We start from the raw sequence: 15040 nt of genomic DNA, 5'->3' as shown, positions 1-15040 counted from the left end.
CTGTGGTTTAGTATCTAGCTTGTTGCTGGATGAGGAAGTTTAATGAAGAACCTTTTGTGCACCCCGCAACAGTACTTTCTTTATTGGGACAGAAGACAGTCAGTATCTTTGCCTGTTTCAAGCTAAAAGCTGAAAACGTCACCAAACGTTTGACTAAAAAGTAAAAGAGAAATAAAGAAAAAACATTATACATACTTTAACGATCATTTAAAAAATTACAAAATTGTTACATAAAAAAGGTTGAAAACAGACGCATATAAAATGTACCTGAGATCACAATCAACATTTCCTACAGTCATTAGCAACTTATTAGCATTTCCTACAGTCATTAGCAACACAGAATGTAGCAAAGTGCTCATTGTTTAATTATTATAGGAGTGCCACTTCCCTTTCAAGTATGTTTCTATTCATGGCAATTTATGAAACACTCCAAAGCTGCCATAAAAAAGTGAATTAGATGCTGATACCTTATTAATCAACATTCTATGGGGTACCTTGTTCACGGAGCTTAATAATACTAATACACCTAGCTGCTCAGTGAACTGTGTGCATACTAGTAACTTTACACTGGTGCCACACTGATGCTTACTGATTCATATCTCCCTGGTAGTGCCTTGCATCCTCTACGTCCACATCACACCCGCTAGTCCCTCCCCCGCACATCTCACACTCCAGCGCCGCTGTCCGATAGGCCTTCCACACCGTGGCGTCCCGCAGACACACAGTCCCGCCCCCCCTCTTCTCCTCAGCCTCGTTCCGGTTGATGTCGCCCACACACACCCAGCCAGCAGCTCCATCCACCCCACCCCCGGTGGTACTCACGGCCCACTTTGAGTGGTCGTTGGAGGCCTTGAAGGTGATCCTCCCGCCTGGGGAGATAAGCTGGATGTCCAGGACCTTCCAGCCCTGGGAGCAGTCAGAGGGCAGGATGCCAACGGAGCGGATCCAGAACTGGACTAGGAGGTCTGATTGGAGGGAGGGAGCCACCCAGGAGTGGTACAGATCTAATGGGAGACAGGAGGGGAAATGGGGATATTGTGGTTAAATGTTGGGTCATTCACAACTACAAAATGGCAATGACATGAATAGTCATTCTAACCATGAAACAACACTTCAACAGTTAAAAAAATTACAAACGAATAGTTTCTAAATTGTTCCTTACCATTATTGAATGATCTCCCCTTGGCAAAGCTGATGAACTCGGTTCCACCCAATGAGGTGAGAGACACACTGCGATTGGATGCAGGTTGGGGGTGCGGTAAGTTGCTATAGGCCATCTGCCCTTGGCTGTTGTTACAGACGTCAGCCAGTGCGGGCACCAGAGAGGCCAAGGAAGCAGGGACACCACAGTCATACACATTGGGCTGGTTGATCTGCAACTGCTCTCCTACAATGTAAAACATAATACATGTCAACTGAACACTTCAAATATTTCAATCAACGAATTGTGTAAAAAGTAAAACAAATCATTATGAATTGACTGGTCTGTCTGTCTGTCTGTCTGTCTGTCTGTCTGTCTGTCTGTCTGTCTGTCTGTCTGTCTGTCTGTCTGTCTGTCTGTCTGTCTGTCTGTCTGTCTGTCTGTCTGTCTGTCTGTGTGATTCAATAGGCACCAAGCTCCAAGACAAGTACTATCTTAATCTATGACATGACTTATTAGTATGATGACTTTTCAAATTCTTCAAACAGAGTAGCAGACAAATGCCTGTACGTATAAGACCACTCACTGATTGTGGCTAAAATGAGATTGAAAATGTTTTAAGACAAGACAATGCTTTGAGGATGATGGAAGTTGGCCTCCACTGAGAACTCCTATCACAATTTAATGACACTCATCTTAAACTGAACAAAAATATATATGCAACACATGAAGTGTTGGTCCCATGTTTCATGAGCTGAAATAAAAGATCCCAGAAATGTTCCATACGCACAAAATGCTTTTTTCTCTCAAATGTTGTGCACTGTTAGTGAGCGTTTCTCCTTTGCAAAGATAATCCATCCACCTGACAGGTGTGGCATATCAAGAAGCTGATTAAACAGCATGATCATTACACAGGTGCACCTTGTACTGGGGACAATAAAATGCCACTCTAAGATGTGCAGTTTTGTCACACAACACAATGCCACAAATGTCTCAAGTTTTAAGGGAGCGTGCAATAGGCATGCTGACTGCAGGAATATCCACCAGAGCTGTTGCCAGATAATTGAATGTTCATTTCCCTACCATAAGCGGCATCCAACATCATTTTAGAGAATTTGGCACTACGTCCAACCGGCTTCACAACTGCAGACCACATGTATGGCGTTGTGTGGGCGAGCGGTTTGTTGATGTCAACGTTGTGAACAGAGTATCAAATCAAATCAAACTTTATTTGCCACGTGCCGAATACAACAAGTGTAGACTTTACTGTGAAATGCTTACTTACAAGCCCTTAACCAACAGTGCAGTTCAAGAAGAAGAAAATATTTACCAAGTAGACTCAAATAAAAAGTAATAATAAAAGTAACACAATAAGAATAACAATAACGAGGCTATATACAGGGGCACCGGTACCGAGTCAGTGTGCAGGGTTACAGGCTAGTTGTGGTAATCTGTACATGTAGGTGGAGACGAAGTGACTATGCATAGGTAACATACAAACAGCGAGTAGCAGCAGTGTACAAGGAGGGAGGTGTCAATGTAAATTGTCCTGTGGCGATTTTTATGAATTGTTCAGCAGTCTAATGGCTCGGGGGTAGAAGCTGTTGAGGAGACTTTTGGTCCTAGACTTGGCGCTCCGGTATCGCTTGCCGTGCGGTAGCAGAGAAACCAGTCTATAACTTGGGTGACTGTGGAGTCTCTGACAATTTTATGGGCTTTCCTCTGACACCGCCTATTATATGGGTCCTGGATGGCAGGAAGCTTGGCCCGAGTGATGTACTGGGCCGTTCGCACTACCCTCGGTTGCGCCTTACGCCTTATCCCATGGTGGCGGTGGGGTTATGGTATGGGCAGGCATAAGCTATGGACAACAAACACAATTGCACTTCAACAATGGCAATTTGAATGCACAGAGATACCATGACGAGATCCTGAGGCCCATTGTCATACCATTCATCCACCGCCATCACCTCATGTTTCAGCATGATAATGCACGGCCCCATGTCACAAGGATCTGTAAACTATTCCTGGAAGCTGAAAATGGCCCAGTTCTTCCATGGCCTGCATACTCACCAGACATGTTGTGTTTATATTTCTGTTCAGTACAACTGCACAAGAGACATGAAACTTACAGAGCAAACATCGCACAGTGGGAGGATTATGGTCTCTATAGTTACAGTGCCATAGAGGATAACCCTATCTGTCACTATGGTAACAGCACCATTTGCTAGCCAGGTTGTAGTGGCACTTGCTACAACAATATGCTAAAATGCTAATGACCTAAATTGTTTATGCAAATGTTCTTTTTGGTTCACAATTGTTGTGTCAACATTAATGTGGCTTTATTAACTGTTGCGTAATAATGAGTTAATTGTACATTTTTTGTTCACTGCATGCAGGTTTTTCAGTGATAGGGGCAGCAGTACTTTATCATTAGAGACCCACTATTACTGTGGAGAATGATTATGACATAGCATTTAGTTGGTAGGGTCAGCAATAATAGTACGGCACCCCTGGGGAAAATTAGGGTTAAGTGCCTTGCTCAAGGGCACGTCGACGGATTTCCCACCTTGTCGGATCGGGTTGTACGCACAGAGAGTCTGTCTCAGCATGAAACCGTCGCATGAAATAGAAACAATTCACAGTTTCATGCATTATAACAGGGTGGATAATCCAAGATCCTTTATCAGAATTCTATGGTAAACCTATAGTATTCCAAATGACTTTTACAGGATTACAGTCTTACCAATGGCCTGAAAGCGTTCCAGTGGGTAGGTCACACAGATGAAGTTCTGTCCGTTCTGTACACCACTACCTGGGTAGGAATATTGCCCTATTTCCTTTACAGGGGGGAAATGAGGGGTGCTGTGGACCAACCAGTAGCCCTGTGTCTTGTCCAATAAGACAACACCTGAGACGGAGAGAGGGAGATAACAGTCACTCATTGAAAACGGAGTCATTTCACAACAGTACTTTCTTGACAGACAAAAACATTAACATACAACAAATGGAGTAGCTGGCCAGATACCTGGGTGCTGAGATTAACATTACAATGTGATGCCTGTATACAGTATACAGCTGAGGTTTATATTGTCCTGACCTTTAGTGTGGCCACCTCGGTTACTAAGGAAACCAAACCCTCTTTCTCCCTCCTCGGGTGGTCTCTGGTCATTGTACAGGATGTATGCAATGTCAGCATTCTGCAAGGGAAAGTACACACACTCATCATCAGAAGATATACACTTCCATGGATATTGTACACTCTAAACTCAGAAACAAGGGTTATAGTGTCAATAGTGTTTGTTCTTTGATAACGTCATATGCTGTATTTATTTATCATGGCTGTCTGGGTGAAAAGAAAACTCCCATTGCACCTTAGTGAAAATTAGACAGTGAAACAAACAACCCACAAAAAGTTATAGTTCCACATTTTTATTTTTGTGTCATTCTGTCTCATTCCACTTTGACCCCAAAAAATTCAGCAGTTGTAAATACTGCTATGTGTTACTGCAAATACAACTGTTAAGGGAAAACACTCAAAAACTATCTTTTGGTATTTTTTTCATTAGTCCACTGTTGATACAGTCCCAAAACGGTTTACCATGTCAGCAGTCAAGTTTCGAGATATTGAACTTCCAAGAAACAAAATGTCACCGGCCATATCATCATGAAAAAAACATTTTGGACCTGTATCAACAGATGGTTTTTGAGTGGATTTTCCCTTTAAGTTTCACAGCTCATTCAAATGTGGTCTGATATTTATACTAGAAGGAACCAGACCTTCCCCTGCTCATACAGCTGGCCCACAGTCCTCCCCAGGGCTCCAGTGCTGTCATTCACCAACACGTTTCCATCCGTCCATCCCTCGCTCCCTTTGTCCATCAGTAGATAACTCTGTCCATCGTTGGGAAATTCACGATCAACATGGGGGAGTTTGTAGAGATAGAACCTGAGAGAGAGCAACCGAGAGAGAGAGAAGGAGAGATAGAGTTTGATTCTCAGTACTTTGTGTTGTTTTAGCATACCTTGCTATGCACACTGTCTGTGACTAAGTAGCTAACAGACCTAAGGGAAGAAGGAGGTCATATCAGTTCAATCTTCAGTCTGCCCAAAGCTGTTTTCTCACCAGTCTACAGCTTCCCCTTGATCATTGTAACAGGAGATAGGTGAGGTGCCTCCCTCTCCTGGTTGAAACAGGATCAGCAGGACAACAAGTGACAACATCTGAAGCAAAAGCAATGAGGTCAAAATAGTTTCGATGTTACAATTATGTTACAATGTTGTTACAAATGTATCAGAAGTAAACTAACAAAAAGTATCCGATTTTTCATTGAGTTGATATCTAATTGATTTGTCAACTGGTTTAGAAAGAATTAGAAAGAAGTATAACCCATGCAAACGAAACTTATATCCCCGTTAAACTCAACTCTGGACCTCGAAGCCAGTTCCACTACGTTTTTTAGTTCCCCTCTAATCAGGGGGGACTGATTCAGACCCAGGTCTGCGCAAATAATGATCAGATAGAACAGAAATCCAACAGGCTCCGGACCTCGTAGGAAAAGAAAGAGTTGAATACACCTGCTATAGCCTATACCAAATGTGCCCCACTGTAAGGTTTATTGAAAAGTCTAATTTCTACATCAACACTTATCCTACCTTTGAGTAGATAAGAACTTGACAAGTACGCTGATTCTACAGCTTTTCTGTATCCGCGTGATCTTTGATTGTGGCGAATTATTCCATTTCTAAAGTCGAGACGCATCCTTGTTTTGAAGTATGATGTCACGGGGCGGGCTTACGGTCACGAGTTAATGACAATAGTTTGCATTAGCTACCCTTCTGTTAGCTCTGTTCCAGGGCGCCTTCAAAGCCTAGTGGAGGAACTCGCACTAACGCCCTGGACCATAGGCACCCTTCTGACTTTTACACATGGGGAACAACCGAGGTGAAGACAGTTTGAGGTTGGATATTCGACGGATATTCGCCTGTAGTTTTCCTTACGTCAACCAACACCAGTTAGGGACCGTCAACATAGTGACAAATCAAATTTTTCAAATTTCAATAACTCTTTAACCATTATTCCCAAAACTTTCAAAACTGGTTGTAGCTAACCCGATGGCATAGACACACATTGCACACACTTCTTTTTGTCAATTTACATCTCGCACTATTTAAAATAATTTATTTACATTTTTGAGTTTCAATAGCTCATTGGTCATATGACTTAGGGACTTCAAACAAGGTTCAGAATGTCCACTGACTACCCTTCTGTATTCCACACCCTTTAGTTTGTCCATTTTCATCTCACACGTTTTTACATGAATTTTTCTACATTTAAAATTCAATATCTCCTTGGTCATGTGACTTAGTGACTTCAAACAAGGTTCAGAATGTCCACTCAGTGGGCCTACACATTGCACATCCTTTAGTTTGTCCATTTTCATCTCACACGTTTTTACATTAATTATTCTACATTTAACATTTCAATAACTCCTTGGTCATGTGACCTAGTGACTTCAAATAAGGTTCAGAATGTCCACTGCCTACCCTTCTATATTGTACACCCTTTAGTTTGTCAATTTTCATCTCACATGATTTTACATGAATTTTTCCAAATTTAGAATTTCAATAGCTCCTTGGTCATGTGACCTACTGACCTCAAACAAGGTTCAGAATGTCCACTGACTATACCTTCATATCGCACACTCTGATGTTTGTCTACTTTCATCTCATGCTATTAGACTTAAATCTGTAAGCTTTGTAGGCCTTCATTTTACATGGGTGTTAAAAAAATGATGTTAACAAATGTTCCATCCTCGCAATAACTATCTTTCACATGGACACTGAAAAGATCCGCAAATGGCTGTATGTGGGATGGATCAAGGACAGGACAGGTGTTCAAACAGAGGTGCTTAAAGGAAGGCGCACTGGTAGGCCTCATGAAAAACAATGTTTCATATGCTCTTTTTAATCACAGTAATAGGCAGTGATTTGTCAGTCAGAGTGAGCTTGATAACGTGAAAGAATCCTTTTCATAGCATCACTTTCATATCCTGTACATTAAGACAAATCCTTCTACGTTGAGTATTAGAACGCAGTTTACACAACCTGATAATGACTTGATATTTGAGTGCATTCACAACAAGCCACCTGCAGACAACTTACAAAATGCAATATTCCATTTGAGGGTTTGTTTTTCTGATGAAAATAGTTATTCGATACATGGCCTACTATTTCTAACTGGAAAAATTAATTCAAAGTCTTGTTTGAGTAAAATCCTTTTTCCAAAATTGATTTAGGTACATTTTTGTGAAGATGTATGAGGGTTGTGATATGGGTCATTTAATAGTAAAATCATTTAAGGGATCAATACATTTCTATATTGCTTCCCCAGTATCTTCATGAACCATCAGGCCAAGTGTTTTTGGTTGACCCTGCTGGACAGAAAGAGAAGGAGGAATCGGAACACGCTGCATTCAAATTCAGGTCTTAGTTATTCCAATGTACTGGATCTAATTCACATTAGCATTTTACATACATTCATAAGTGTAATAATTTGTTATGACATATTGTGAAAAACTCTCTTGGCTGCTGGCTCTGTCACTTTCAGACATGCGCAGAGCAGACTGAAAGGGGAAGGATAGCTCTTGACTTGAACCACAGGGGTTCTCTGTAAAGAGAGAGTAATCCAAAAGGCACAGACACACCCCTTGACTTTCAATTGGCACCGCTGACCTGTATGTATTCTCTCCTGATTGGCTCTGTGGTGCACAGTCTGGCAGTCTGACTAAAGTGCCAGAGGTATGAGGAGAGACATCCTCCTTTGTATTTATGGGAACAAATATTTCCTAACACTTTGGATCCTATTTTTGGACAGTTAGAAAACACAATGCATCAATGCAAAACATTTTTTATTACTAATTACTGTCCATGAGTAACCTCAACCTTGTGGGTCTGTGGGTGTTTGGGCCAATAAAGTGCCAACTCAATTCTACCAATGACTAGTCTCTCATGCCCCTATGAACGGGGACACAGGGAAATAGTTTTTAATCTAAACCAGCCCTTTTTTACTGGAGTACACTAACCCCTAATTGGGGCTCTTTTCTTGACACACAGTAGCAGTTTACCAGATAAGAAGTAAAGAAGATCTATCTTCAGAGTTTGTACTGTTTGGTGACCTGAACTGGGATGTGCTTAACACCCCGGCCGTCCTACAATCTAAGCTAGATGCCCTCAATCTCACCCAACTGATCATGGAACCTACCAGGTACAACCCCAAATCTGTAAACTCGGGCACCCTCATAGATATCTTCCTGACCAACCTGTCCTCTAAATACACCTCTGCTGTCTTCAACCAGGATCTCAGCGATCACTGCCTCATTGCCTGCATCCGTAATGGGTCTGCGGTCAAACGACCACCCCTCATCACAGTCAAACACTCCCTAAAACACTTCAGCGAGCAGGCCTTTCTAATCGTCCTGGAAAGATATTGACCTCATTCCGTCAGTAGAGGATGCCTGGTTATTTTTTTAAAGTGCTTTCCTCACCATCTTAAATAAGCTTGTCCCATTCAAAAAATGTTGAACCAGGAACAGATATAGCCCTTGGTTCACTCCAGACCTGACTGCCCTTGACCAGCATAAACACATCCTGTGGCATACTGCATTAGCATTGAATAGCCCCCGTGATATGTAACTTTTCAGGGAAGTTAGGAACCAATATACACAGGCAGTTAGGAAAGCAAAGGCTAGCTTTTTCAAACAGAAATTTTCATCCTGTAGCACAAACTCAAAAAAGTTCTGGGACACTATAAAATCCAATGAGAATAAGAGCACCTCCTCCCAGCTGCCCAATGCACTGAGTCTAGGAAACACTGTCACCACCGATAAATCTATGATTATTGAGAATTTAAATAAGCATTTTTCTACGGCTGGCCTTGCTTTCCACCTGACTACCCCTACCCTGGTCAACAGCTCTGCACCCCCCACAGCAACTTGCCCAAGCCTCCCCTATTTCTCCTTCACCCAAATCCAGATAGCTGATGTTCTGAAAGAGCTGCAAAATCTGGATCCCTACAAATCAGCTGGGCTAGACAATCTGGACCCTCTCTTGCAACCCCTATTACTAGCCTGTTCAACCTCTCTTTCGTATCGTCTGAGATCCCCAAAGATTGGAAAGCTGCCGCGGTCATACCCCTCTTCAAAGGGGGAGACACTCTAGACCCAAACTGTTACAGACCTATATCTATCCTACCCTGCCTTTCTAAGGTCTTCGAAAGCCAAGTTAATAAACAGATCACCGACCATTTCGAATCCCACCGTACATTCTCCGCTATGCAATCTGGTTTCCGAGCTGGTCATGGGTGCACCTCAGCCACGCTCAAGGTCCTAAACGATATCATAATCGCCATCGACAAAAGACAATTTCCCCAATTTCGTGGTATCCAATTGGTAGTAGTTACAGTCTTGTCTCATCGCTGCAACTCCCGTACGGACTCGGGAGAGGCGAAGGTCGAGAGCCATGCGTCCTCCAAAACACAACCCAACCAAGCCGCACTGCTTCTTGACACAATGCCCATCCAACCCGGAAGCCAGCCGCACCAATGTGTCGGAGGAAACACCATACACCTGGCGACCGTGTCAGCGTGCACTGCGCCCTGCCCGCCACAGGAGTCGCTATGTTTGAAGTCAGTAAGTCACACGACCAAGGAACTATTGAAATTTTACATTTAGAAAAATTAATGTAAAACCATGTGAGATGAAAATGGACAAACTAAAGGGTGTGCAATGTGTAGTCCCACTCAGTGGACATTCTGAACCTTGTTTGAAGTCAGTAGGTCACATGACCAATGAGCTATTGAAATTTGAATGTAAAAATAGTTTGTACTTTGTTCACGCTCCCTAACTATTTCAACTAGGAAAACAAAATGCTGCTCACATTTCCACATGTTTATTAGCTTTGGAAAGCGAATTAACGCTCAAATCATGAAAATAAGACTTGTGCAATGTTGTGCGCAATTTTTCCAACATCATGACACTTATTTGGTGTCTGTGGCTCAAGTGGTTTGAAAGCTATTGAGGTTTGAAAGTGCGAATATCCGTTGAATATCCAACTTGAAACTGTCTTTACCTCGGTTGGGGACCATCTATTTATTTAAATGGAAGAGCATATATGACCATAAAGCAAGCCGCAAACGTATGATACATACTTATTGGATACATATTTAATGAACAAGTGTGTTTTCCTTGCTGTTGTCAACAATGGTTGAACAGTTTAGGGATGGAGTTGATACATTTCCACTGTCCTGTGGAAAATTAATCCACAGCACATATAGGCTAGCCTAACAGCCCAGTTGTCTAGAAAAGTTAGTTTCTGTTAACAGCACTAGTGCATTGCAATAGTGTAATGTAAAGGCAGATGTCTTTCGTTTGATAAATTAATAATGAATATTGAGTGGTCCAGTAGACAAAGACTTTATCGTAAGCGTTCTCGGGGAACAACTAGAAACACTCTTGATGCAAGTCAAACATTTAACACATAGTTTATTCTCGTGAGGAGCTGTATTCAAATATAACATGGAAACACAAACACTCTCATTCATACTCATTCACTGCTGTGCTGGGCAAAACGAATTCCCTCATATTGCGATAAACACATTTAAAGCACCCCAAAGCTTAGGGGCATTTTGAATATCATCCAAATTATTGTGCAGTCAACATACAAATCTGCCCACTCTGTAAGCTTAATATCAGACAACAAACATTCGAATTAGTCTCTATAGCATTATGCAGCTGAATTGACACCTCTATTATTCACATACAATTTTTTTGTTAAATTACTGATGCAGTCATCGATACAGATGGTACTGTCAGCTCAGACCATAACAGAACAAAATGGTCATGCCTGGTCTAGCCAGGTGAATAAGAAGCAAAAGCCATTGCACTATAGGGCTACACCACATGCTCTGAGCCATTTGAGCCCATCTCTCCAGCATGTGTATCTCTCAGGTTCCCAGAATCCCAGGCAGCTCAGTCCTCTGGTCCTCCATGCGTCCTCCCTGGACACTCAGCAGTAAGGAAAAGAAGTCTTCATCATCCATAGGGCCCGGGGCCGCACTGCGCTGCTCCTCCAGCCTACCCTGGGCCTGAAGTACAGAGACAGACAGAAACACCACATGGCTTGATGCCTATTTTACACTGGACCTGAGGTACGGAGACGAGACATTACACCTACGTAACACCATATGACATGATAAGTTGTTACACCATACAACATAATACCTAATGCCCATGTTACAGCACATGACACACAGGTGTAGGATATTCATTTGACCAGTAAAATAATCCTGCAGCAACAGCATTTGAATGTTTAGTCCATAACGTTGCATGATCGGTGGTTAGGCTATAAACTGGCCAAAATTAAGCTACATGAAAAGGACAATACTGTTAATATAACTGTGTGTTAGTGCGGGTTTTTGTTCATTTATGTAAAATCACGAAGCTCATCTGCATTTTCTGGGGGGCAGGAAAATTCTCAGCAACAACAGAGTGATCAAATGAAGATCCTTCATCTGTAATGACAATGTAGCACTGTAACATGATCTCAATGTAACACCATATTTACATTTACATTTGACATTTTAGTCATTTAGCAGACGCTCTTATCCAGAGCGACTTACAGTAGTGAATGCATACATTTCATACATTTTTTTTCTCCGTACTGTATGACATGATGCCCACATTATATTTTGCTTATGACAAGAACAAAATAACATTTTGTTCAAATTGACTACTGGCAGCTTGGGTGATTACAGTTATTATAATTTTTTATTTAACCTTTTTTTAATTAGACAAGTCATTTGAGAACACATTCTTAATTATCATGATGGCCAGTTACTTACCTGCGACATGAGAATCATATTGTACAAGTCCTCGTTCTGCACTGCAATTGGAGCAGACTTTTTGGGCTTTGTATCTTTTACGCTGCTCCTCTTCTTATTGGCTTTCGGCTTAGGGGGTGGGGTGTCATGTAGTTCCGCCCGCTGGTCGTCAAGCCGACGGCCTTGGGAAGTAGCCAGCAAGTCAAAGAACTCATCTTTCTGCAGCGAGGTCATTGAGGAGAAATGCACTGTTGGGAATGGAAGGGGAGAAAAGAGAGTGGAGACATGCTACATTTAGTGGCCTAGTTCATTTGGTGTCCTAGTTAATCATTCAAGCAATATTATTTCAATATTTCACTAATGTACAGAAGACATCCTAATATCTGTCCCTGCCACAGTTATATGATAGAAGTGCTTCAATGGATGTTGGTACCGTACAGTTATTTACAGCTTTTCCCCTTCATGAGTCAGCGTGTTTATGGGGAAACAAGGGAAGCTAATTACAACAGCTGTTATGTTTACCACAGTCAGTTAGTTAGTTATCATTACAGGGAGTTGTTTTCACATTCTATCACCTCTGTGGGCTCTGTGGGCTGGACTGTAGGTGTTGGGTTCAGAATGGCACCTTCTCCTCCCTCTGAACGAGCACCGCTGGTCATTGAGTCGTCTTCCTTCTTGCAGAGTAAAAACCAGGTCATACAGAGCGTCTGGGAAGTAAGGGGTTAACCGTTGAGCCTGAGAAAGACAGGTGGCAGGTGGCAGAAAGAGTAGCTATTATCAAGGATTTCAAAATGGGTGGTATCACTACTCATTTCAAACACGCTGGCATTTCCACACCTACAAATTCTGTAACCACAAAATGAACCCCTCATTCTTCCACCACTGGAATGTTGTTTGTTCTTTTTATATATGTGAAAGAAAACCCTTCTACATCAAAAACTAATGCTACATCAAAATGTTTAGACTGGTATTCGGTCACTAACGGAATTATTGTAATTGTGGGCACAAGGGAAATTGCTGTATTTTTTTGTGAAAGCAAATGTTATAAACCTGTTTTTGGGCATGCTCTGGGCTCAGCGTATCTTTGGGCAACTGGTCAAAGGGAAGATGTATATTTGTGCCAACTTGTAATCCTTGTGATGGTTTGTCCATCTCTTGTTCTGCTGTTTTGTATTTTTCTGTTATATCCACCATCACCATCCCCTCTTTCTTGCAATCTATTTTCTGTCTATCCATTACCAATTCATCCATCCCTTTAATGAGCTCAACCCCCTCCTCTGTCCCAGTCTCTCCTTTTTCTTGATTTATTTGGTTATCCTTTTTTCTTTTGTCTCCATCTCCACTTTCAGTGTTGGCTTTTCCAATCTGTCCATGTCTGGCAGTGGCATCCTCTTCCACACTGGAGTCTTCATCGTTGATCTTGCCTGTTATTGGCTCTGTCCCTCCCTCAACAACTCTCTCAACATCCCCCTCCTTAATAATGACTAGATCCTCCAAGTGCTCCTCTTCAGCTGTTTCAACTTTGACCCCTGGGTATTCCATGACAACATCCATTTACGTCTGTCTCAGTGTAAACCTGCCAAAAATTAGATAAGACAAATATATCAACTGAAGTTCTATTGTACATTATTAGGATTGTGTAACTGGTTGTAAGAAAATGTTTTAGGTAATCTAAAAGAGTTTCTTAAAATGTTAACTTGCAACAACACATGTAGAAGACTTCTAGTGTGACACAGACTGAACGGCCACTGTATCTGTAAGCATAACAGTATAATCTCAAGAGGGGTGTTTATGAAAAACCAGTACTGGTTTCCTGCTCACTTCTTTAAGGCACTAAATTCCTATCCTGGATTGTACTTGCCTGCCTGCTAATCATTACCTTACCCACCCACGCTCTGAATAAGTCTATCGTACCTGTGTTTTCCTGGAGTTCAGTTTCTGATAAACATCATCTTCTTGTGTCCACACTGATTAGGGATGGCATCACTGATTCACGACAGTTTTCTTCATGAGAACTAATTGCTATCAGTTATGCTTCACATATCACCGTGACGAGCTCTTTCTCGCTCTCTCTTTCTCTGCCTGCCTGTCAGCCCTCTAGTCTCTTCCTGTTCCTCTTACCCCAACCCACCCCTATTTATTTGTCCCCTATCTCTCTGCGTCATTGCATTATGAAATATTACTTTAAAAAGTGAAGTGGTGTGATGTTATAGCCAGTGGTGCGATGTTATCAAATAGCCTTGTTTTTAACAAAGCCAAAACTCATTATTTGAGATGAACATCAGAAAGGGGGAAATTACTATGAAGTTTTGCTCTGCTCATGTTGCATTTTCAGCAGAACAGCATACAGTCAGAAACAGCAACATGTTGAAACAGGCCCACTGTTTTTCTGATAGGGGCTGTGGTTTGACATACTTCCTGTTGACTTGCAGCTAAAGGAGAAGTAGACAAAGTGTGTGAGAGAGAGAGAGAGAGAGGGAGAGAGTCAGATGTGAGATGTTGATTCTTTTTGGTGAAGTGAGAGAACAGAGGGGAGGGTAATTGTTAATTTGTGTGTATTCATATATGACTTGTCTGAACTATTCTGTAGTTCAAAAAGTGTTCTGCTGTTTATCATCCATTGATGTATAAAACTTGATCACTGTGAATTAATTTGTCAAATTTGACAAATCTGTTAATATCATGGAGTGCATGTATTGTCCCGTGTGGTGAGAGTAGGCAACAACACATCTGCCACGCTGACCCTCAAACTCTTTTGACTCATCACATACACAGCTGCTACTGCTTATTATCTGTCCTCTTGCCTAGTCACTTTACCCCTACCTACAGTTGAAGTCGGAAGTTTACATACACCTTAGCCAAATACATTTAAACTCAGTTTTTCACAATTCCTGACATTTAATCCTAGTAAAAATTCCCTGTCTTAGGTCAGTTAGGATCACCAGTTTATTTTAAGAACTTGAAATGTCAGAATAATAGTAGAGAGAATGATTTATTTCAGCTTTTATTTATTTCATCAC

At 41.7% G+C, this 15040-nt stretch overlaps 2 protein-coding genes across 2 annotated transcripts; both read right to left on the bottom strand.

Moving 5' to 3' along the window:
- Positions 1-52: 52 nt before the first annotated feature.
- LOC106605280 (deoxyribonuclease-2-alpha) lies at positions 53-6022 on the bottom strand. The gene is made up of 7 exons (XM_014200743.3): positions 5798-6022; positions 5268-5365; positions 4922-5090; positions 4242-4341; positions 3888-4052; positions 1163-1387; positions 53-1004 (listed from the first exon to the last, which is right to left on the bottom strand). The coding sequence occupies exons 2-7, from the start codon at positions 5363-5365 to the stop codon at positions 586-588; spliced, it is 1176 nt and encodes a 391-aa protein (XP_014056218.1). The 5' UTR covers positions 5798-6022; the 3' UTR covers positions 53-585.
- Positions 6023-10666: 4644 nt separating this feature from the next.
- gpsm3 (G protein signaling modulator 3) lies at positions 10667-14141 on the bottom strand. Its single transcript, XM_014200738.3, has 5 exons — positions 13935-14141; positions 13071-13596; positions 12596-12755; positions 12042-12268; positions 10667-11285 (listed from the first exon to the last, which is right to left on the bottom strand). Exons 2-5 carry the CDS (start codon positions 13572-13574, stop codon positions 11145-11147), a joined length of 1032 nt encoding a protein of 343 aa, XP_014056213.3. The 5' UTR covers positions 13575-13596; positions 13935-14141; the 3' UTR covers positions 10667-11144.
- Between the last annotated feature and the right edge of the window lie 899 nt (positions 14142-15040).

This window comes from Salmo salar, chromosome 05, assembly GCF_965601325.2.
Source record: "Salmo salar chromosome 05, fSalSal1, whole genome shotgun sequence".
NCBI classification, from domain to species: Eukaryota; Metazoa; Chordata; class Actinopteri; order Salmoniformes; family Salmonidae; genus Salmo; species Salmo salar.
Note: the sequence above shows the minus strand (reverse complement) of the source record. Positions and strands in the feature narration are given on the sequence as shown.